A 24,359-nucleotide genomic window follows, 5' to 3' on the forward strand; every position below is an offset into this window, starting at 1 on the left:
CATCTTTCTGAGCAGGATGACGTTCCGAATGTGTTGGTACGGACCTCCTCCCTTCAGTCCCATTCCTTCTAGCGTGATGGAAACTTCCAGACTCCCAGGTAGCAGAAGGGTCCCAATCTGGACACCATCATCCAACTATAACAAGAGATGAGACCAAAGAAGAGGGAGAAGTAGAGGAAGAGGAAGAGATAGAGGGAGAGTGACCTAGTTTACAGCTGATATAAAAAATGGCAACTTATATCACATAATATTTACAATGGGTTACTTAGTGTTTGGACGTTTTATGATACAAGCTTGCAAACATACAGTCTTTATTGATTTCCAGATTTATTTTGACACACGGGGGAGCCCTCCCCTTTCCAGTCATTCCATAATCTTAAACTTGTGAATGGTAGGACTGGGAGGTGGCTTGCCTTTATCTTTTTCACTGGAAAGGATGTTCACAAAAAAGTGTCCTATCTGTGCTATAATCACTCAATCAATCCTTTATTTAACCAGGTAGAAATTCATTGAGATTAGAATCTCTTTTACGAGAATGACCTGGCCAAGAAAGCAGCACCATGTTAAAATAAACGCAATCAACAGTCACATACAATTCTCACAAACCACACTCAGCACTGTACAGTACAAGATTTAGGGACACGACTATGTATAAAAATAAAAAATGACTACAGTTCAAATAAAAATTAATAAACCACGACGGAATATTGCATAAAAGTTTTACAAGATTGGCGTATCCAAGTACCCAACACAGTACATTTCAGAAGAATAACTTTTTTTGCTGATGAAATATCTAGATATCTCTCCACCTACGTTAAAGCTTGCTGTTTGAATCAGCACTCTAAGTACTCGACTGACATATCTAGTTTCGTGGATAATGCGGCACCAACTGGAAGACCTGAATATATGGGAGCCAATGCTCTCTGTGGATGTTTCAGGCTCTTCTGGACTCTGAAGAGGGAGAACTGAAGAAGAGGATCAAAAACAGTGCCTCTGCAATAAACATCAATGGTTACCTTAATAATGAGATGTCCGAGCCGAATTGTGAGAGCAGATTGGGGCAACACATTTCTTTCTGGATGTAAGCTTTGAGGAAATTAGTAAACTAGCCCCTTCCATCCCTTCATTGCATGGGATAGTGGCCAATGGCTCCTCCCATACAAATCTGGACCAATAGGAGCAACTTATCTAACTGGATTCGGAACTCCTCCAATTGGTAATTGAGTCTGAGGAGAACAAAGAGGTGGAGATGACGCCACGCCCTCACTCCAAAGGAGGCTACATCTGGTGGATTCATGGTGCAAGCAGATGCCATACCTCCCTCCCACTGACCAATAAGGTCACTGTACATCTGCCGCAAATAATAAATATAACACATCATAATTCACACAAACACACACACACACACACACACACACACATGCACACACACACAATCCAAACTAACCAAACTAACATAATATTTAGACACAATGATATATAACGTTATTTTTCTCTTACAGGGTCGATACAGTAGCATCATTAGACTGCACCACCCCCTGCTGCTGCTGCTGATGTTGTTTTTGTTTTTGGCTCTCAGAAATGAAATCCTCTCATCTGCACTGTCCTCTGCACTCAGCACTTCTGCCAAGTGAACATGCTGGCTGGCAGAATGGCCCATGCACAAAAGTTTCTCTCATCATGAAATGGCTGCCCACATGACATTCAATCATTTGGACAAAACAAATTCAATATTTTTGATTTGATTTGATCTGATTCAACGTGAGTTGAACTATCAGTGGAACATGATCTGCATTCGCCTATCTGCAGTACTGATTTACATATGCAGATCACATGTGCAAATTTGACACTTTAAATCTTGTGTGTGTTTTGGATTAGGTCTGCGATCAAATGTATACTGCTTGTGAGTTGCGCATTCATGATAAATCCAAATTACCTTTTCCCCATTGAGCTTTTAAGCATGGAACCGTTTGAGATATCTTAAGAGCGTGCTGTGACTCAGCTGTTGTTCTGTACAGTGAGGAACGTGTTTGAAACACAAGGGGAAAGGATCAGCTCGTTACTGCAGTCCAGGGTCCCCTGAAGCATCACACTGCGGGGCTAAGTACAGATCGTGGCACACTGCCACCCTGCGTTTGAAGTGCACTTCCATCCTTAAATTACATTTCTATGGGATTTTCCGCAACGCACAGACATCAATGCAGTGGTTTGTGGTTCATCTCACCCTGTATTTCGGAAAAAGGACAGCACAGTGCTGGGCTGTCCTTGTGTCCTGGTCTTTTTAAAGCGGGTGAATCACAAGGCTGGCTGTTGTATTGGGTATTTTTCCCCAGGGTCTAGGTCTGCTGCTATGTCCCTGTGAGCCGTGAGGATCATCAGAAGCAATGTGTAGGCGTGGTGTGCTGCTAATTTTACAAACGCGAGTTACGAAGGGCTTACGGCCCGCAGGGGCCACCTGTTCCTGTCCTTCAGCCTGGCCCAGAGACTGGGAGACCAGTCCATGTCCTACAGGGCCATAACATAAACAACCACAAACTAGACAGCCTAGGCAACCAGAGATCCACTCTATAGGTCTGACGGAAAGGAGGGGGGGGGAGTCACTGAAATGATCCCTCTTTAAAACTTCACAAGAGGTTTGACTACAGTCAAGCAATTGAAGCAAAAGGCTGGATTTCATTTTATAATCTTTGTATTGTCGTTATAGCCAAAAATACAAGACTTAACACGTTCATTAATCAACAAGTAACTTTCATGTAGCATTATTCCTCTTTGGAAGTTTACCATTATCAAGGAAGTTCATATAACATGATTTAGGTCTGTTTTTTGCCTTGGTCAGCAGATTAAATTGTGAAAATAAACAGACATTGTATGCTTTCCTGAACAGCTTGACAGTAAAACATATAGTGAACATCTTTTTTCGAGTAGACTTAGACATCACATACACACAGACAGATAAAGAGTCAAACATGGTGTCTTGTTCCCAACATTTTCTTCAATATTGAATTAACCATATTGAAGGAAGTGGAATGGGACACTTACTTAATTCAACAATCCCCGTCATGTGATACATTCAAATTCCTTGCCAAAAACTGAAAACAACAACCCATAATGCAGCATTTAGCTTGGGATACTATAATAATAGTATATAAAGATAACTGAAAGATAATTCTTTCAGTCTACACTATTGATTGCTAAAACCTAGATATTGAGGTGGAGAAATGGAGCTATGGTATGACGTCAGTGCAGTATAGAGTTTAGCTATCCCAATACATACAGGTGACCAAGCAATGAACCAAAGAACACAAAATGGAGGATAACAGTAGAAGACAAAAACTATGGAAACTAAGAACTTAAACTGTCTAAAAAAAGACACTAACTCAGTAATAATTATTTTTTTCCCCCAAATGGGCTCTGGGAAAGACATTGAAGTGGAAATTTGATTTGTCCCAAAGACAGGGATTGCAATGATGCTTAATACATTTCAATGAAATGCATTGCAAGGGGAGACAGGTATGTTTTTATTTAAAGGGGGATAGCCAAAATCTTTTTTGTGTTTGTTTTGAACGGAGTAATATGTCTTATATCATCATCAACATAGTAACGTATACAATTTTGTTAGAAAAATAAGACCATCATTCCAATGTTTTTGCCAGTCTCTGACGACCACTTTGTGAATGTTGTACTCTGCTCTGAACTTAAGTTGCGTTCCTTTTTGTGTGAAGTGTCTCTGAAAAGGCACTTTGACGTCACGACGTACTAGGGACACTGGTCGCAAGGTGTGTGTACGTGTGGAGCTCCGTCCGGGCAGCTGTGGATTTTGATGTCCTTGTCCGAGAGAGGGTTAAGCTTCTCAGACACTTAATGAGTATCCTATAACGGTGTGGTGCATTTATAGGCCACACCATATCTTATATCGCTCATTACGCTCATACACAATGACATCCTTCCTAGATCTCTCAGCCCAAAACCCCCTTTATTAAATGTAGTTTGAATTCAAGCTGAAAGAGGGGGTTAAATGACAGTTTAGTACACCCGCTTCCTACTACTTACCGCTCTTCCGTTGTGAACCAGCCGCTGCTCGGTGACGGGCAGGTCGGTCTCCTCGTAGAGGCGTTGCTTCACATCTCCTGCAGATGTGGAGTGGGACAGGCAGTAGGACCTGCATCCCATGTACTCATGACGCACTGTCACCCTGGGCGACCTGGGAACACACACACGCAAAATCCTCTTATGCATTTTGAGATAAATGGGATCTAAAGCTACTGGGTTCAATCACCATTGTCCATAACATATCTGGAGGGATTCTTGAGCAAATGCCTAGCAAGCTTAAAGGCTTGTATCTCAAGTCACAGCAAGTCACTTGGGGTGAACGAGTCTGCAAAATGACGCACTAGATCAAATAGAAAAAGCTAAAACTAGATCAAATAGTATTGCTTACATTATAGATGTTGGGTTAGGTTTGGATGCAGTTTTAAGTTTAAATTAAGCCTCTACCTTCAACACAACAATTGATACAGTAGCCAACATCTCAACAACAACTCTTTCAATAGCTGTATCTGCTTCTACTTCCAGGAACACTATTTATGTCTCAGACACTTTGTCAAGACCGTGAGAGATGGACAGTATAACTTTAGGCAGTCCACCGCCCCAGAAGGCTTCACCACGAGCATGGTAGGTGTGGCTCTACAAAGTACCGTATAGGCCTAAATGTGAATACAGTTCGCAATGAGGTAAACTGTTGCGCTGGCAATACGCTATAGACATATTATAGACATGCTATAGACATATAGGCTACTTAAACTAATTATATTTCCACGACCTAGCATACTAGCAGCAACATTGCAATAGCATTACCCGCATACAGCAGGTGTCCTGATGGATGGAGAACTATTTACCGTTCACCGTTACCATTAGCCCGATTACGCGTTTACTTTGCTTATGATGCCTCCGTTAATTCACCGTGGATCACAAGTTCTGACTTACCAGGGGTCCGGACAGCAGGCCATGTCTTAACTCGTCTCTATGTCCCCGGGTACCGCGTCATTGGACCGCTTCTGTCCTGCACCGAGCGCAGGCCAACTCCACCCAGAGAACCACGGTGGCTGAATCAAAGAGCCGTCAGGTTTCATTCAAACACTGCTGATGCTGTCCTGGGAATGAATAAAGAAGGGTAAACAACAAGCGTTGGGTTGTCTACTGCGCAGTACCGGTCGAGCCACTACTGCGTTAATACGCCGCTTGGCTTCATTCCTCGTGTTTTGTTCAGCCTCTTTAAGAGTGTTATCCGCTATATCCCAGATAGCAGATAGCCGACCCGGCACACCACGACACTACACGTCGAGCGTATTAGATAAGCCTCGCTTTTATTGTGGTCGTTCACGTTATTGAGGGAAACAGTGACTTCGTTGCCTTATTGCATTATTTCCTTAAGGCAACGGTCCATGACATGTAACTATGAACTACACTGCGAGAGCGAGAGGGGGGCTTCTAGCTCACTGGTTGGGCGGACAATGCGAGGCTATGAACTCTGGGACTTGTAGTTCTAGAACTCGTAATACGATTGGACGCATGTTGAGAAGTCATAGTCAACCAATTGCGCACATCAGCTTCGTCCTTCAAAATCGACTACATCTACATACATATTTTAGCGGTATACTCAAAAGGCTAATGCAGTTTTCAGGTTATCTGCGGCTCTAACCCTATTAACCTGTATTGAAGTAAGATGAATTGTGTGAACTTTACTGAGGGACGGTTTTCTCTGTTTTCAAATGTAATTATCACCAAACAAGTGTATGCTGAATATTAAGCCATGCCGTTTGGTATGTTTCCATTGCTATGTTATTGTATGTTGTATTGGGCCCCTATATGGGCCTATGTAACGGGAGCCTATAGTGTGCGCACTCATCTGATCCGGACAGGCCAACTTTACACAACCAAATAGAATGACATCACCATGTTAAAGTCAAGGACTTTTAGCAATGTACATCATACAACAGCACAATCCAAGACACAACTACTCTAACGCTTATCTACACCAATTACTTTTAAATCGACCGTTTCGGCAGGCTGCAATATACTAAGCTTCGCATCAACATTGCAGATGATGAGACACGATATCAAGGGTCATACTTCAATATAACAAAGTCAAAGCATCGCAGGGTGTGCAAAATCGCCACAGATAAAGATGCCGCAGTGATCAGAAAAGTCTACTTACAGGGGGGGACCGCTGGCAGCATCCTCGCTCACGGACAGTGCGGCATCTCTGTCCTGTCCGCTTCCCGGAGGAGACCCTCTCACACCCACCACCAAGTGCGTAGCTTCAATGGCACCCTGTCAGCAGAAAGCAGTGTCCTCACATGACTGTAAACACAGTTGTAATCATCATCCCCATTATTATCATCATCATCATCATCATCATCATCATTATGAATCATTCGTGATTATCTATTCATGAAACGCACCCCACAAATGAAATGTCCAAGGGTGGTCCATAAACGCTCTCCAACTCGGTGTGTGCGTCTGCTGCAGTTTCAGCAGGTTGAGGTTCACGGCTCTTAAAGCGACAGTAGTCCACAGCGGATGCGGGATGGGGAAAACATGTGCGATCTGCTGCAGCTCATATTATAAGCAGCAGAGTTGAATGTGTTGTTTAACGGATGCCTGTGCCTTCAAACGATGCGCACAAACTGTATTCCAAATAGTTATTTTACCGGTGAGTGTAGTTCAAGCAAAGGTACAGACCCAAAGGCCTGTAACAGAGGACGCCTGGTATAATAGCACAACATTAGAAGACCATGGGAAGCGCAAAAAGCCTGAACAACTGACGTCGGTTCACCACTAGATGGAGACAAAGCCATTCAAATGTATGTTGTTTTAAAAGCGGATGCGCGTAGACTACCAAGACAACTTGATTAATATGGTTAATCACGGGAGGTGTATTTTTTTATGGGAATGTGGACTAGTAGGTCTACTATTACGACTATCTATTCAACTAAGGTCCGTGAACGAGCGGTATACCTGCCATTTCTTCACATAGACTGTCTGCTACTTAAAAAATACCTACAAATAAAAGTGAAAGTGCAAATGTATAATTGTATCACAAGAGCGCACGTTGAGTTGCTGAAATAAGACAAAGCATCATTTCATACATCGACTCCATTCCTTTATAGAGAAAAACATTCGCGAAATCATTATCACGCACAGCCTTTCCCCTGGAATTGATTTCTCCTGCATGCCCAGACATGTTCACTAATTGGCTTGAACTCCTGTCCTATTTTCGCCTTGGTGCAGGTAGGCTGTGCTCAACACGCACACATACTCGTACACGCACGTGGGCACACAGACACACGCACACTTCATAAATATCACAATCAAATATTTATATTAAAAAAAGTACTCCGTACATCCTTATATTATTTTATTAAACATAAGGGGTATACAGATTTAATATCAGGGGTTACGGACCCGAACCCATTACATTCATACATTACATGAAAAAGAAAGAAAGAAAGAAAGAATAAGATTATGATCCCTCCCAGCCAATCCCAGAACAGTGGAGTGACGTCATTGCATGTGCAGCTCATTGAGATGAAAGGGATCGCGAGGGGCTGTGCTCAACTTCAAAACCGCGTCCCGAGTCCCGCTGCCGTCCAGCAGCTTTCAGCGAACCGAGCGAGCGGCGCACAGGGAGAGAGAGAGAGAGAGAGAGAGAGAGAGAGAGAGAGAGAGAGAGAGAGAGAGAGAGAGAGAGAGAGAGAGAGAGAGAGACTAAGCCTGAGACTATAATATATAGACTTTATATGTTTGATTTTTGCATCGCGTTTTTGTAGCGTGCCCAAAGTTATGATCACAATATTTCGTTTGCAACGTTAGTGCTTGTTGCATTGGCGTGGCTTTGATGTGCCTTGCTCGCTGATCATAGGTCAGATTACATATTTGAGATCATAACCCTTCCCTGCCTTTGATCTCTGCTGTTTTTTCCCCTCCAATCTGGTGGTTATTTTGGACTGGGACATACAGTACGCCGGACAGTGAAATGTTGCGGAGACGGGTGCAGGGAATACTACAAGGGCTCTCACTGGTGTAGAAGAGCCTTTGAACTTTGTTTTAACAAACTTGGTGGTCAGCATTCTAACAGGTAAGACGAAACACTTTAGGTTTGCTTATTAACTATTCCTCGGTGTCATTCTTTAATTCTGTTTGAACCGAACGTTTTCTGCTGCAGTCTCTGTTTTTGTGAGTGTCTTGATTTGATTTGATTGTGCACCGCATGCATGCTGAGATGAACACATCATTAGTATAGAATACAAATGAAAATGTGTGTAGAGGGAATAGGAATATCTGAATAGTGTGGGATCCGATGGATTTGAAGTAGCCTTCTTTTCATGTTCATTGACTTCTGAAGCAATATCATTTTAAAGATGTTTAACTGTAAACAGATTTCTTACATATAATCTGCCTGGAGGGATACATCGTTTCATTTCCGTCATATAGACCTTTATAGAAATGTGCAATACTTAGTCAATACACAACAATTTTCTTAAGATCTTCCTTTCCTTTTCCATAGATTTTTTAAAACTTTTGATTTACTTTTTGTTTACTCGTATTTGTGTACTATATGTATTGGTAGTATTATTGTTTATATTTATTTCTGTATCTATTGTTTATTGTTTTATAGCTGCTGTAAATCATTACAATGGCCCGGACGCGACACATCTCCTTATTTATATTGACAGTTCAAATCATTTTCTTACTTCTGGTAAGTACATATATTATCCATATCTTATTTTGACCTGTTTTTCGCCACAGTTATTGATTCATTGCAAACCCTTTCATCAGTAGAAAGCATTTAAGCCACTTTTATTTGATATCATACACAACTTTTTGTTTTTAATCAGGGGTATATTTTTGGGGGTGCCATATCCCTTATGAAGTGCCAGCAAAATGATCAGACTTTGTATTCAGGACGAGTCAGAGGCCGGGGGTGCTGGGGCACACTGAAACTATTGTTGAGGGATTATTACTGGGTCCGGCTCAGGCCAGCATGTATTATCTGGTACTGATGAAAGTGGCGATGAAACGCAGGAATCCTTGACAGCCCTTCGCCAGAACTACTCTCACCCTTCCCTTCCCCTCCCTCCCTCCCTCCCTTCCTCCCTCTCTCAGGTTCCCGTGGGAGCGGCGGAGGAGAGCAGAGACTGCAGGGAGCAGGAGTACAGGGACCTGTTTGGAACCTGTAAAGCCTGCAAGGAGTGCGATGCGGGACAGGAGCTATCAAAGGTGGGACTTCAAGGTTGATTGATAGCATTGCATCTCACACTTTAGGCCAGGAGGCGGGGTGGGGAGTTGAAAGAATGCACCAGAAGTGGGTATGGTGTGAGAAATAACCGTTTGAAAGCTTTGTATGATGAACCAAGAAGTTGGTGGTCTTTTGTCATGGAAGAGAGAGGGAGCCACCACAAACATCAAGCGCAATTGTAACGTGCGCCACTTCCTTTGGATAAATCACTCCCTCTTTCCTCTGGTGACAAAAGCAAATGTCCCGTTGGGGAGAAGAAAGGGGAGCTTTGTGAAAAGCACACACAGTGTACATTATTATTTATTGCTTCCTCTCTTTCACGGGGGGAGCAGCCAAAACATTATTAGCTTTTGTCGAACACCGATCCGTCTTTAATCAGTCACACCCACACTCCTGACCTTGTGGAGCTGAATGGTAGCCATTGTTTTTTCGACCCCCCCCCCCCCCTCCCTCCCTCCCGCCCTCATGCACCCCGTCCAACCGTATTGTCTGCTCTGTCTGAAGCAAGCCATGCCTAAGCTTGCTGCACACTGAACGCTGAGGAGTCACACACTGTTTTTTTTCTTTCTTTTTTTTTCACTGCTCGTACTCGAAAGAGCGTGCGTGTGTGTGTGTGTGTGTGTGTGTCTGTGTGTGTGCGTGTGTGTGCGTTCGGGCGTGCATTGCACACACAGGTCTGTAGGGTGTCAAGCAAAGTGTTTGGGAAGCATAGACTTTTCTCTGGAGTTGTAACTTATTCACCCTTCACACACACACACACACACACACACACACACACACACACACACACACACGCACACACACACTTACACACACTTACACACACACGTACATAAAAGGTAAGTATGGTTTTGGCCTTCTGTCAAGCGTGACATCTGTTGCAAACATGCATTTAAAGGCTGGTCTCCTTTAATCCGGGTGCACACAGACATGCTCTCTGCTGCTGTGGGTAATACACTCCAGTACCCCTTTGTGGGTCTCTGCCAGCTCAGCAGGCATGCTGTATGCTGCCCGACGCCCAGGGGTCCTAGTTAATCATTGGCTGCTGCCGGATTTGTTCTCTGAAGGTATTGAGATGGTGAGCCGCGCAAGGAACCCGAGACCCCCCCCCCAACCCCCCCATCCCCCCCACCCCCCCCCCCACCGGGGAGTTCAAACACTCGGCGGGTCGGAGGAGGAGGAGGAGGAGGAGGAGGAGGAGGAGGAGGAGGGGGAGGAGGGGGAAATGCAGAATGTGAGCGTGAATGTGGACGAGAGATCTTGGATCTCAGAGCGGCCGTTCTATTCCGAGGGCCTCGTAGGCAACAGGGCAGTTAGTGGTTTACTGTGTGTGTGTGTGTGTGTGTGTGTGTGTGTGTGTGTGTGTGTGTGTGTATGGTGGCTACCATAGAGATTCGGGTGGAATGTGGTCCAGTTTTTACTGGAAATCAGCCGTCTGTCTCCCTCTTCAAGGTGGGCCGGACAAACATACATTTTTCACTTCACACTTTTCTCAGGATTTTGTGTTAGTTGAAATACACACACAAACAACAATAAACAATTTTTGATGATTATCTTCCACATGAATGGCTTTTACTTCAAGTATCTTGAACTTGTGTCGAACATGAGTGAGTATGGGGCAATTGCTTCCCAGCACCTGATAGAAAATTTAGCCACCGGCGAAAATCGGCAAGATGCCGTTTGATTTGTGAACAGCGTTGGAAGGCTGAGGCATTTCCCTTGCCCGAAAGACTTTGTGGTTGGCAGAGAGAGAGGGAGAGGCAATTATAGGTTTAGCCGGTGGATTTATTCTGAAAAAACAAGGAATGGCTACAACAGTGGAATAAATGCCACAGTTGCAGTAGACCCCCTTGCTGTTCTATAAATGTGTGGTTACATTTGGAGAATTGCAAACGAGAGAGAGAAAGAGAGAGCCCGTAAGCGAGAGAGAGAGAGAGAGAGAGAGTGAGCGAAAGAGAGAGAGAGAGGGAGAGAGGGAGGGAGAGAGGGAGAGAGGATAGTGAGGGGAGAGAGCGCGAAAGAGATAGGGCGAGAGAAGAAAGAGAGGGAGTGAGAAGAGAGAGAGAGGGAGAGAGGATAGAGAGAAAGAGAGAGAGAGGGGAGGGAGAGAGGATAGTGAGGGGAGAGAGAGAGGGAGAGGAGAGTGAGAGAGGACATCTAGGTTGGCACAGCGCTCCAACGAACTGGCTTTGTTTTGGCCGTTTTATGAGCAGATCAGATGACTGGTCACCCTGGGAGAGAGACTTGTGATTCGCGGCTAATCTCTCCGGTATCTCTGGGTCTCAACATGCTCCGGGGCTCCGCCAGCTCCCCCCACACCCTTCCATGCTCTCTCCGTCTCTTTCTTCCTCTCCCTCGCTCCTCCTATGTTTCTTACCCTCTACTTGTTTTCTTCGTTCTCTCCCTCCCTCTGCTAGTCTCCTTCTGCCCTCCTCTCGCCATCTAAATCAGTCTCTCCTATTCCTTCTCCACTTCTCTCGCTCTCTCTGCTAACTCATGTCCTTCTCTGGTACCCTCTACTTTCTCATTTCTTGCTCTTTCTCTCCCTCCCCCTAAATCTCCCTCTATTTTTTACCATCTGAATCTCTTTTATTAGACTTGAGTTTTCTACTTCTTACCTCCCCTCTCTCCCTCTTCTGCTCTCACTCTACTTCACTCTCCATCTAAATCTTTGTCTTGTTTTTGCCCTCTCCTTCTCCCTCTCTTTGTTTCCCGTCTCCCTCTAATTCTGTCTCTTGATTTGTCTGCTCACTTCTCTTTTTCTCTACTTTCCTCCATTCCTCTGCCTCTCTTCCTCTTGTGGTCTCTCTCTCTCTAGGTCTCTATCTCCCCTATAAATCTCTCCCTCCCTCTCTCTCCCTATCTCTGTCTGTCTGCTCTCCACAGCCGTGTTTTGCTTGGCAAACCAGATCAGTAGATAAGGAGGAGGGGGGAGCTCATGTTTAATCACCGGCATAAAGCTCAGTGTGTACACCAATGACAAGACACGCTGGACTGATGACTTGCAGTCACCGTAGACGTTGACCACGATTCAATTGTTATTATTGTTCACAGGACGCCGCTTGGAATCATTTAATATAATCCAGGAATGTCTTTATTTTTTTGGGCGGGAAAGCGATTCCCTCGGTAGACGTTGTCTGTGTATGACAGATCCCAGAGTACAGATATAGTCTTGACTCAGGAAAGATCCCCACATTGCCTATCTCCCTGCCTCTACTTTTTCCCCATGGGCCGATGGAAGGGAGGCCCGTGGAGGTGCATCCACCACGCTTGGTCGGGTCTGCATGCCGGCTAATCTGGGGACTGTTTTGTGTCCCCGGGGGGGGGGGGGGGGGGACAAAGCCGTGCGGGGGTGAAAAGGACATTGTCCTGCCCTGGATGGAGCTGGGGAGGAGGGCAGGGCTACCGCCGGTGGAGCGGGGCATCTTGGCTCAGGCTTCCACCACGGCCCACCCAGCACTGGGAGGCTCTGTGTACGTGGCACAGCAAGCGTGGAGGCTTCGGGGGTCCTGGGGGTGAGTTGAGGGTGGGGTGTCCCTCTCCGTCCCAGTACCCTTCCCTTCTGGATGTGGAGGCGGCTCCCCCACAGACCAACGGGGCCGAGCGGGTTCTCGGGGTACGGCTCGGTGGCGTGCAGGCCGGGAGAGCTCCCCTTCCTCTTCCTTTCCCCCCCCCCCCCCCCCCCCCCTTCAGGCTGGCGTCAGTTAATGATGGCAACAGGAAGGCAGGGGTACAGCTCCCAGCAGCCCGAGGTCTCTCTGCTGCTGCTGGGTGGGAGATCCTCTCCCTTTAAGGAGAGCTCACAACAACAGCTGCAGCCGGCCAGCTCGGGCCGCTGCCCCTCCGGACAGGCCTGGCCCGGGACTCAATGTCAGACTCATGTGATTCGAAGGGAGGGAGGGAGGGAGGGAGGGAGGGAGGAGGGAGAGCGGGGGAATAGTTGTCGTCTTCTTCTTCTACTTCTTCTTCTTCTTCTTCTTCCCCCCGACTCTGCGGTGCTGTGTGTGTCCTCTCTTCTTTTTGTTTTCTTTGCCAACCGAATTCAGCAATGTCCCCCCCTGCCCCCACCCCCTCCAGACACACTTCCACCACCACCACCCACACCACTCTCGTGCCCACATTCCAGACCAACGGCATGCCCAGGCCGTGTAATGGGACACGAGAGAGAGAGAGAGAGAGAGAGAGAGAGAGAGAGAGAGAGAGAGAGAGAGAGAGAGAGAGAGAGAGAGAGAGAGCGAGCTGTTTGAAGCTGACCTTCACTTTAATGACATATGATCATACACATAAGCACTCCATCATCCTGTCGTGGCTTGGGAATGCAGTCTGGCCTGAGTAGGTGACTCCAGGGCAACAGCTGGCGTGTTGTCGATACAATGAGTGATGTCATGGCCACTGGGGAGTTGGACTCAGGACATTGCACCCTGTCACATGACCAACCAACAAGCAGTCTCCATGTCCGTCAAGAAACTCAAGGTCATTGGGTTTCTCCAGCCCCGATGTACGGTATAGATGTCAAACCGTGATTGGTGGAAAACGGTTTGGGGTAGGGTTTGAGGGGTTGGTGACCCAACTGCAAACAATCCTCTTTTGAGCGGTGTCCACACATCCCGCTGACATAATCAACCAACACCTCGTACACCTGCATCGTCAATACAACCCTGTCACATTTCTTGGTTGGTCTGTGATATGTGTGGGTTTTTAGATCGGGATGAGAAATCACGCCTGCCAAAGCTAGTTTAGCATTAGATCAGTGACACACAGCCACACACAGACACACGCACACTATGCTTTCTAAGTACACTTCCCGTTGTAGGGGCTAAACAATGCCATGAATCCAATCTTATTTTGCCTATAGACTTCTCTCTAATCCTCTTCCCTTTACAGACTGAAGCATTGGCTTCTTACACCGTCCTCTCAATCAGCACAGCAATACACTCGGCTATAATACCACAGTGGGTGTCCCCCTCTAGGTCCTCTGTTATTCAAAAGGCCCCTGTCCGTTCTGCAGCTTGGCCGAGGAAGGCCACTCATTCACTCTCTCGTGCGTGCGCACACACACACACACACACACACACACACACACACACACACACACACACACACACACACACAGGGAGATTATTGCCAGTATAAAGTGGACTCTCCAAAGAGTCCTGGCATTGTTCCCTACCAATCCCGATGGAAGGCCAAGACCGCTGTTTAATTTCAGACCCCCTTTTCAAAAGCAGCCAACCCCTCACCCCATCTCATCCTCCTCCTCCTCCTCCTCCGTCCTTCACGCAAGCCGAGCCGCCCAATCAAAACACCAAAAAATCTCATACCCTGACCCACTTGTCTCTCGTTAATTCCCCCAGGAATGTGGCTTCGGTTACGGGGTGGATGCCCGGTGCGTGGGCTGCCGGAGCGCCCGCTTCAAGGAGGACCGCGGCCTGCAGAAGTGCAAGCCCTGCCTGGACTGCGGCCTGCTCAACCGCTACCAGAAGGCCAACTGCTCGGCCACACGCAACGCCGCCTGCGGAGACTGCCTGCCCGGGTGAGGCCACCGCGTTCAGTCTGCAGAGTAGAGCAGAAGAGAAAGCACTTTGTGTTTGGGATGTTATTCACACAGTGTTGATGGAATCATATTCATAGTAATTCATGAAAAAAACACATTACAAATACGTGAAATGGCGTGAGCACTATAAAGTGTGCCACACACACACACCGCGGTAAAACAACGTGATGCTAGCATTGCGTCGTGTAAGCTACTTGTCGCACAGCAGACCGTGGCAGTGAAACAGCACAGGGTGGTTCCAGTTTCCCAGCACGGTTCAGCCCAGTAACCCGTCGCCCTGTGTGCTCCCCACTCCCCCCCTCCCCCCCATTCTCCCCACAGATACTACCGGAAGACCAAGCTGAGCGGCTTCCAGGACATGGAGTGCATCCCGTGCGGAGACCCCCCCCCGCCCTACGAGCCTCACTGTAAGCCAACTCTGGTTTTTTTTTGTTTTTTTTCGCCCTCGCTCGCCCTCTCGTCTCCTCTTCCAAAACATCTGGCTCCACATCTGTGGGAACGTCGTCGCGGCCCTCCTTGTGTTTCCCGTAAAAGCGAGGCCCTTTCATATGGCGGGCATCAAGAGAGAAAGGGAAAAAGAAAGAAAAGAAAAGAGGGCTCACCTGGGTTGTGTTGAGAGGGGGAGTACAGAAAAGAAGCTCAACACAAAGGGCTGAAAAGCAGAGGCTGGCTAACCGCTGCATTCATCGACTCTGTGTTGTTGACTAAACTCAACAGGCAGTTAGGCCACAACCAAGTGCATCACTTTTTTTTCTTCCTTTTTTGTTTGTTGTGGTTATAAACATGCTGGTACAAAGCCATCAGAGGAACCAGAGTCACAGTGGTGGGGGATGGGGGGGGCGGTGGTGTCTGAGTTTCTTAATCCGCGTGTTCCCATAAGCAGCCGACCACGACTTGACATCCGAAATAGGAGGCCCAAGACGCTTCCCAGTGTTAAAACGGAGAGAGCGGTGTCGAGTATAGGAGCAGCCGGTCTCCTGACTCATGGCTGTTGTCTGTGTCACTGTGGCTGTCGTCACCTGGGAGGGAGACTGGGGGACAACCTGGAATTTGATATTTTCCTATTCCCCCCCCCCCCCCAAAAAAAAGGAAACAAGGAAGGTGTTTCAGTACATCATCACTTATTGCGTCATGACAGCATGCATTGCATCATGATGTGCACATTATGGTCTACGGGCCGGGCCTGTAGCATGCGAGCAGTCAGGTCACTTGATGATGAGTTCCACTTCGAGCCAACGGGGGCCCTGTGAACGTAGACGGTCGGGTAATGGAGTGTGACTTCCTCCCAGCGTTTGGCGTCCGCAGCTGTCCCTCTGGCGGCCGGGAGCGTCCCCCCCCCCCCCCCCCCCCCCCCCCCCCTGTCCCCCCCCCATCTGTTCTAGAAACGCAGACAGGCGTTGAGTATCGGAACCGCGGAGGGATAGAAGCAACGGAAAACAAAACAAGATATATTTACACTTAGCTCAACTATCTCCCCGGATATAAATATTTTTGTCAAACGCTCCACAGTTGTGTCTATGGTCGAGTGTTTGGGTGTTTTTGTTCTCCCCGCGGCCTCCGCTCGCCGTCCTCTGCATTCCCCGTCCCGGTTCATCTGTTACTGTTCAGTCCGACGGCGCTCTCACACGGAGCTCCGTGTGGCGGACCCACCACCCTCGGAATACATCCACACTTACATGTTTTTTTGAGTTTTAAAAAAACGAAAAGGTTTAACGTTGACTACCCTCCGTTTGAAAAAAAAAACACAGCTGAAACCCGTCGTGGTTTCAACACTGCGGGATCTCGCATCTGAGTCTGGAGTGTGTTTATGAAGGACAGGGTGTTAAACCACTTGTATACGACCTGATTCTGGGTCAGGGTGTCGTAAGTAGCAGAGCAGCTTTATGACTGCCATCTATTGGAAGTCATCCCTCGATCCAAGCTTTTGTCGGTTGAGACTGCGGGTCAGTGTGGATGTGGCGTCGGACCTGTCACCTGTGGGGCGACTGGGCGGGCGTGCCAGGGTCTTTTGGGGAAACAGAAGTGCCCATTATGTCCTGGTGCGTATCTGGTGGTGGTGGTGGTGTTGAGGTGGTCCAAATGTTCAAGCAACAGGCCCTCCCTCCCTCCCTCGCTCCCCTGGGTGGGTGGAGGTGGTGGTGTAACGCTGCAGCTGTGCAGGGGGAGGCTCACACACGCATGCACAAACACGCATACGCACACGCACATACTCACACACTGCTTGTGTTTTGTCGTCTGTTGCGAGTGTGTGTTTTATGGGCTCCTTAGGGCTCTGTAATGTGTTTCCTGTGCTGGGATCTTTCACAGCCACAGAACATCTCTGATCTCCCACAGCCTGCTGCAGGAGTGGACTGGAGTCAAACACGTGCACACACGCACACGCGCACACGCATGCACACACAAAAACAAGCTCTCACACAGACATGCACGTACGCTGAATTTGGACAATCATGTCCAGGTGATCTCGCTCCCTCTCTCACGCATACACACACACACACACACACACACACACACACACACACACACACACACACACACACACACACACATACACACACATACACACAAGGATCCATTATAGTTCACAATGAATGAAATGGGAAATCTACAAATAGATTTTTAACTCTAGTATTTGTAAAATATGAATGATGCTATTAATAATAATACAACAAATTATTTATCTTTAGTTTTGTTTCTAGTGAATCAGGGCTCCAAAATCCTGTTCATTTGCTCTCAACTGCCCATTACAACCTAGAAAGGCCGTATGGGCCTTTGTTTCATTTTACAAAACACCACTGCTGCCGCGGACCTTCTCTGTAAACGCCTCACGCTCCGGTACGCGTGCGGGTTTCTGTGCTATTGTGTCCGGGGCTCTTCCTCCGAGAGGGCTGTTTCCATTTAGACAACGTCCTGCCCCTCCACGGAAACACGGAGAGCCCCCCGTAGAGGGGCAGAACGGTGCTTCTTTCAGCCCGGGGCGGGCCCCCGAGCTCCACAGACAGGCGGGGAGCATATCAAAGGCTGTGGTTTTATTGGTGGAGTGTGGTTCAGGAGATAACATCGGCAGGTGAGGAGGCTTCAATGGGCCTCTGTGAGTCTGTGTTTGCTGCAGCTGTTAGGGCCATGATAACAGGCCCACTTTGTTGTGGTTGGTGTGAGTGTGTATGTGTGTGTGAGTGTGTGAGTGGGTGTGTGTGTGTGTGTTAGTGAGTATTCCTGAATCGTGGGTCTAAAGAGATGCAGCAACTACATAAAAATGTAGTTGTTTTCACACTAATTACTTTAGTATGATTATTTTGTCAGTGGAGACATTCGGAAATTCACAGGGAATCAGCATTTATTACAGTTTCAATTGCTCTGTGTTTGATTATCTCAACCAGTTAATTATTTTGGTTAATTCATGTCAAATATTTAAGCTAAATAGTTATAACACACAACTTTCGAGAAATGCCGAATTTGAACTACAGACACAACTATTTTTCTATTGGGTCCTCTTGGTGAAACAGAATTATTTTGTGCACCCGTAGAGAAGTGCAGAACAATAAAACACCCTCTTCCCATATTGACTATGAATAAAGGAATCATAAAAAAAGGCCAAAGCTTCCCAGAGCTAAAGTATTGTTTACTCTGCCTGACAGAACCCAGCCCCCTTCATGACTTATGTACCAAAAGTAAACAGCAATGGAAAAAACTTGAAATATCTTTTCATATCATTTTATTGTATTTACTATACAATCCCCTTATCTCCAACATTTGGTTTCATCCTTGATAACGACCACGCACCATCTTGACTGTATTTACCATGCAGTTAACCTATTCCAAGTCTTTATACATTTTCTTCTTGACTGTGGCTGGGGAGTGAATAATATTCACACAGCAGCTCTGGGTGTACCACACGTTCTGATTACACTTGTTTGTTCAATAAACCCACACCCATTCTGTTGCAAGGGCATTGATCTTTTAGAGAATTACACACTTATACCTGATTAATGATAATGATAGAGGGTCGTGGTTTTGTATTCATTTGTAATCCGCAGGAATGCAAGATATCCCTTATATTTTATTTTTATCTTTTGAGGATTTTACAACAAATTAATCAAACAAATAATCTCTTAATATTACCAGCTATGAGCTTTATTCGTTGAATACACCCACATCATTTTCATCATTTTGTGTGTGTGTGTGTGTGTGTGTGTGTGTGTAGGTGTGTGTGTGTGTGTGTGTGTGTGTGTGTACACAAAGGTTTGTTGGGAGCTGCAGCAACAGTAGCATATTCACCCCTTGGCAGGTAGAGAACTGCAGCGGGGGAAATATGCAACAAATACACACATTTCACATGGTCTCTATTGAGTGAATGTGAACCTGGTCACAAACAATTCACAAGTACATATAAAAATACCACCTGTAAATACAGTCAATCAAAGCAAATCCCCCTATTAAGATTTCTGTCTTACAAAGATGCAAGTGGAACAGTCGTGACACACACACAGTCAACAACTCTGTGTATGTGTGTGTGTGTGTGTGTGTGTGTGTGTGTGTGTGTGTGTGTGTGTGTGTGTGTGTGTGTGTGTGTGTGTGTGTGAGACTAGCATGCATGGGTGTGGAGCCTGCAGGCAAGGGAGGGAATATGTCTGTAAATTATCGAGAGAAAGAGAGAGAGAGAGAGAGAGAGAGAGAGAGAAAGAGAGAGAGAGGGAATCCACCATAGGCACTTTTCTCTTTGAACCTCTGTTTCCACCCTCCCCAAACCCCCATCCACTCCACCTTGAACTGGGTTCCTGTTCCGTTCTGATTGGCTCCTGAGTTACAGTGTGCTTTCCCCCCCCCCAAATGACTGCACCTGGTTATGTTTAATTCATAACTAACTTAACATAAAAGCAGATTTCCATGGAAACCTTACACATGATTCAGTTTAATATGGATCTGTTTGGTTCTCACAAGGTGTGAGTGAACAGTTTAAAGTTATTTATTAAACTGACCATTTCTGTTTATTATAATTCTTTGTTATGAATAAATATAATTATTGAACAGGGGAAAAGACCTGATCAACCGAGTGTGAGGTGGGATCCAACAAAGACCCTCTTCACTTGCTCCCATGGAACTCAACATCCGATTATTCACACAGCTCCAACACTCAAAGCGTCCCGACCGTTCCACTGCCGTCTTTGTGAACCCGTAGGCGCAAATTCTCCTTCTTAAACGCGGGTTTACCTGAATGATGTGCATGTGTGCGGCCTGACTCAAGCTATGACCTCCTGCCTGATGTCAGCGGTACAGGACTCACCCTCCCCCTCCTCTGTGTGCAGGCAGTGGGCGCGTGAACCGGGTGCCCCTGCCCTCGGTGGCCTCCAGCCCCCGGGACATGGCCCTGGCGGCGGTCATCTGCAGCGCCCTGGCCACCGTGCTGCTGGCCCTGCTGGTCCTCTGCGTCATCTACTGCAAGAGACAGCTGCTGGAGAAGAAGCCTGGAGGTGAGCGACGGACGGAAAGACGCACGGACGGTCGGACGGATGGGGGGGGGGGGGGGGGGGAGGAAGGCACAAATGAGTGGGCTGGCAAGTTGACAGACACACGGACAGACAGGGACAAAAATGCCAGCAAGTAGATTGGAAAAAGATTGGACAGATTGGAAAGCTAAATAGGCAGGTGGACTTGCAGGCAATGGGCTGATTGTAGGTCACTGGGGGGCTGGAACCTATTTTAGATAGCTATAGGGGAGAACCATCATGGATGTTAGACACATGGATGTTAGACTTAAAATCAACATGACGAGATTTCCAGAGTTTATATTCCTTAGGAAATAGATTTGACTGAACCATCCTGTGTGTGTGTGTGTGTGTGTGTGTGTGTGTGTGTGTGTGTGTGTGTGTGTGTGTGTGTGTGTGTGCGTGCGTGCGTGCGTGCGTGCGTGCGTGCGTGCGCAGCCTCCATGAGGTTGCAGGACGGGCCGTACAGCGGGGCGGAGCTGTCGTGTCTGGACCGCCGCTGGCTGCCGGACTTCCCAGAATCCCCCTGCTGCCAGTGTCACCTGGGGCCGGGACACACCTGTGGTACGTACTTGGCACCGACTGCAGGCCCTGTCGGACCATTGAAATGCTTCAATGACGTGTCCGTGAACTGTGATCTAAAACCCTCCATTCAACTCTACATGGTGCCTACGTCATTACTCTCTGCCTTCAGAGAATCTAGAGGAATGTCATAATGTCCAAAGTAAAGCTGCGTTAGACAGCAGCGATGGGTCCTCCTGGTTGTGTGCTGATGGTCTGATGGGTGCACTGGTCGTTCAGGTCCGGTCCACCTCATCCCGTCTCTCTGCTGGGACGAGAGCTGCCGTGTGGGCCTGGACAGCCACAGCCATGGCCACAGCGCCTTCCATTCCCAGCTGAGCTTGAGCTACGGGTGAGTCACGGATCTCACGCACCTTAAAGAATATTACACAAACACGGGGACGTTCTATGAATCGGCATACACAATAAACAATTCGTTTTGCATTTTATCATCTCATTTGTAAAGGCAAAAACATTTAGTCCTATCCGTTTGGGTCCAAAGACATTAGATCAGGGGTTTTCAAACTTTGAGTGTGTGTGGACCACTTAATAGGCATATATTAGCACTAAAAGTAACATAGCATCAGTACAACAGGCTTGTTAAAAGAACGTTTACTGCACACAACGGCTGCCACATATTTATGTATTTATTAAAGCGCCTGAGGGCGTAATCAGGTTCATTTGAACACCAGGCTTATATCCATACCAATGATAATGAAGTATTAAATATGTACAGTAATCACAAACGAACTGAACTGAACTAGATAAAGTTAAATATGAAATCCTGGTTCCCTCCTAGCCACTAGACCAAATATTCTTCAATATTTGCAACTTCAATTAAATTTAAATTGTATATCATACATACATATTTTTATTTTTTTATGAAAAATATTTTTTATGAAAAATATTATTTAATATTTTAGTTTGCTTTTTTTTTTTCACAGTTTGAAAATCACTGCATTAGATGACCAAGAGTGTACAACTTATATTGCTCTCAATGATGGATATGCTTTGAGACCCAGTGGGACTAGAACCAGGCTGTGGGCTATGTGTCAGCACACAACAGCAGAGAGGTTTAAAGGGTTCACATCCAACCGTCCACAGGACCCCCAACCAGGACCAGGACCAGGACCAGGACGGCTCCCAGGACCACACCGGGTCAGAACCCCCACCGGAGCTGGCCTCAGCAGAGACCTGGTCCCCTGAGAGCTCAGAGAGCCCTGTGGCACCGCAGCGCAGCCCTGAGGCAGTAGTGAGGCATGGGGAGCGCTGTGGAACAGCAGAGGAGGAGGAGGAGGAGAAGGAGGAGATGGTGGAGGAGGTGGAGAAACGTCCCCGGTCGGGCGAGGACATCCGGATGAGTTCACCTGACTGCTCTTTGGAAGGCAAGTTCAGTTATTATTGAATTATTCCCAAGAAGGGACATTTTAATTTGATTCAGGGTGATTATTATACTGAGAGTAATTATATTTATTGCATATTTTAGTGATATAATACGATAAAAAACATTTGGAGTGACATTTACCCTTTTGTGTGTTCAGTCTAGCTACTTGAGGGTTGATAGTGAAACAATTGCATGGGATTTAAAGGCTGATTAAAGCCTTGCTCATTACATCCAGTAAACAACTGCACGACGGCAAAACAACTTTAGCAATGCAATGCTATAAAATTCCACACACACAAACACACCTATATGAAAGCAAAATCGTGTAACCCTGTCAAGTGATGCAACATGGTGGGTCGGTGGGAGGGTGAGAGAGGATCTTGGGAGAGAGAGTTGCCTTCCTGAAGAGATTGGGCTGGATGACAGCGAGCGGGCCGAGACAGAGAGCCTGCATTCCCTGCCAAGCAGCTCCAGAGTAGAAACATGTCACCGCCATGGCTCCAACACATACACACGCACACACACACGTAATGTTCTCTCACACATACTGTATACTCTCTCACACTCACTGTTCTCTCTCCAAACACCCCCACCCAAACACACACACACACACACACACACACACACACACTCTCTTCTCTCTCACACTCACACGCACACTAATCAATCTCTCTCACACACACACACACACACACAGAAACAGCAGTTGCGGACACCGAAAGCTGTTGGTTTTTTTTTTGCTTGAACATTAGTGCTGGAACTCTTTTGAAGGGCACCGTGTGTGTGTGTGTGTGTGTATGTGTATGTGTATGTGTATGTGTATGTGTATGTGTGTGTGTGTGTGTGTGTGTAGGGGGGGTAGGAAGGGAGCTTTGTCCAAGCCAAGTTCTTTGATCTTGGTACAATAGGATACTGTTTTAACTCTACTGGGGTGAGATCTGTTACTAACGATGGTGTGTGTGTGTGTGTGTGTGTACACTCCTCCGTTCACACTTTTTTTTTTTCCAGGATGACATGGGTTCCTCTGGCTGGCGTCCCACCCTTGAAGCACCCTGGACTGGACACAACAGCCGCAGCCAGATCCTGTTTCAGATCCACGTTGTGGAGAGTTCCCACAGAGATTGCGCCAGCTCCAGCCCTGTGACTGAGGTCACCCTGCCTCTCCCAGAGCGGCTGCAGCTGACCCCCGGTCACTCATCGAGGGAGCCCGGAGAGGGCCACAGGGAGGGATATGTACATACGCAACGCAACCTGCGAGCACAGCAACCTGGGGCAACGATCGATAGATTCAAAAGAAGAAAGAAAAACAAACAAGTACTTTTTTTTTTTTTTTTTTTTTTTCCTAAAAGGCTTGTTGAGAAAATGTGAGCCGGCAAAAATGCACCAGGAGGTGAATCGAATGAAGTTGAAATATTGAGTGACACGTTTGTTGTTTGTTGTGTGCCATTTATAAATATATGAATAGTAGCAGTCGCTCCTGTACGCTGGGGGTGAGTTTGGATGGGCTTTGAGAAAAGCTTTGCACCTTGACTTGTAAATGAGCACGGCGCCACACAACTAGCAGCCTTGCTTCATGAAGCTTTAGTTTGTTTTTGTTTTTTCAAATGTGATACTGAAGACCATTAAGATCATACTGAGCAAGTCAAGACAATGAGGAATGTTTGATCAAAGTGTTTGCTGTAGATACTGTACATTAGTGAATAGTTTAATATTTTTGTAACACTGAAGTTACTGACTGTATTATTGCATATTTTTTCCCTTGAAGTTGGCGTGCTGGTGGTTGTGCCAAGACCACACCATTTGATATAATTTTACATATTTGTAAATAAAAACCATACAAATAATTATTTGATTGTGTGAAATCCGACACGTAATTATTCACGGGTATTAATCACAGTAATCTCAGGTTTAAAAAGTTAGCAAACCAGTGATTTTAGCCACCCGCTCGTAATCGCACTCCTGGCAGAGAGTGTGAACATTGTTATGCTACCAGCTGTAATCTCAGCTCCTGGTAATTACAGTGTGCCTTGAATCTGTTAAAACACATGCGACCCACGGGAGAGGCGTCCCTACGGC

At 46.6% G+C, this 24,359-nt stretch overlaps 2 protein-coding genes across 5 annotated transcripts in view; one reads left to right on the top strand and one right to left on the bottom strand.

The window, feature by feature from the left end:
- The window catches only part of sacs (sacsin molecular chaperone), a 22,926-nt gene extending 17,825 nt beyond the window's left edge, over positions 1–5,101 (bottom strand). For 2 of the 3 annotated variants that reach the window (XM_084466319.1, XM_084466318.1), the window contains exons 1-3: positions 4,984–5,101; positions 4,051–4,201; positions 41–135 (exon numbers count right to left, since the gene is read on the bottom strand). In XM_084466319.1, the coding sequence (XP_084322445.1) occupies positions 41–135; positions 4,051–4,201; positions 4,984–5,006 (269 nt within the window). In that variant the 5' untranslated portion in view covers positions 5,007–5,101. The remainder of the gene's footprint in view (positions 1–40; positions 136–4,050; positions 4,202–4,983) is intronic. The other variant, XM_084466317.1, reaches the window with a different exon arrangement.
- Positions 4,654–24,127, top strand: tnfrsf19 (tumor necrosis factor receptor superfamily, member 19). Of its 2 annotated transcripts, XM_084466324.1 has the most exons (12): positions 4,654–4,671; positions 6,217–6,309; positions 8,020–8,137; positions 8,678–8,758; positions 9,166–9,279; positions 14,653–14,831; positions 15,174–15,259; positions 20,159–20,323; positions 20,777–20,902; positions 21,140–21,251; positions 22,004–22,284; positions 23,292–24,127. In XM_084466324.1, the coding sequence occupies exons 4-12, from the start codon at positions 8,696–8,698 to the stop codon at positions 23,294–23,296; spliced, it is 1,131 nt and encodes a 376-aa protein (XP_084322450.1). In that variant the 5' UTR covers positions 4,654–4,671; positions 6,217–6,309; positions 8,020–8,137; positions 8,678–8,695; the 3' UTR covers positions 23,297–24,127. The 2 variants fall into 2 exon arrangements, with proteins under 2 accessions (XP_084322450.1, XP_084322449.1); XM_084466323.1 differs by lacking the exons at positions 4,654–4,671; positions 6,217–6,309 and having other exon boundaries at positions 7,766–8,137.
- The last annotated feature ends 232 nt before the right edge of the window (positions 24,128–24,359 follow it).

Source organism: Micromesistius poutassou, assembly GCF_964030765.1.
Source record: "Micromesistius poutassou genome assembly, chromosome: 4".
Lineage (NCBI taxonomy): Eukaryota > Metazoa > Chordata > Actinopteri > Gadiformes > Gadidae > Micromesistius > Micromesistius poutassou.

What these genes read in the sequence shown, in the direction of transcription:
- tnfrsf19 (XM_084466324.1), top strand. Translation starts at nt 8,696, where the DNA reads ATGGCCCGGACGCGACACATCTCCTTATTTATATTGACAGTTCAAATC. An exon ending in AAATCATTTTCTTACTTCTG is followed by an intron (nt 8,759 to 9,165) that starts GTAAGTACATAT and finishes TCCCTCTCTCAG; the next exon opens with GTTCCCGTGGGAGCGGCGGA. An exon ending in CCCGCCCTACGAGCCTCACT is followed by an intron (nt 15,260 to 20,158) that starts GTAAGCCAACTC and finishes CTCTGTGTGCAG; the next exon opens with GCAGTGGGCGCGTGAACCGG.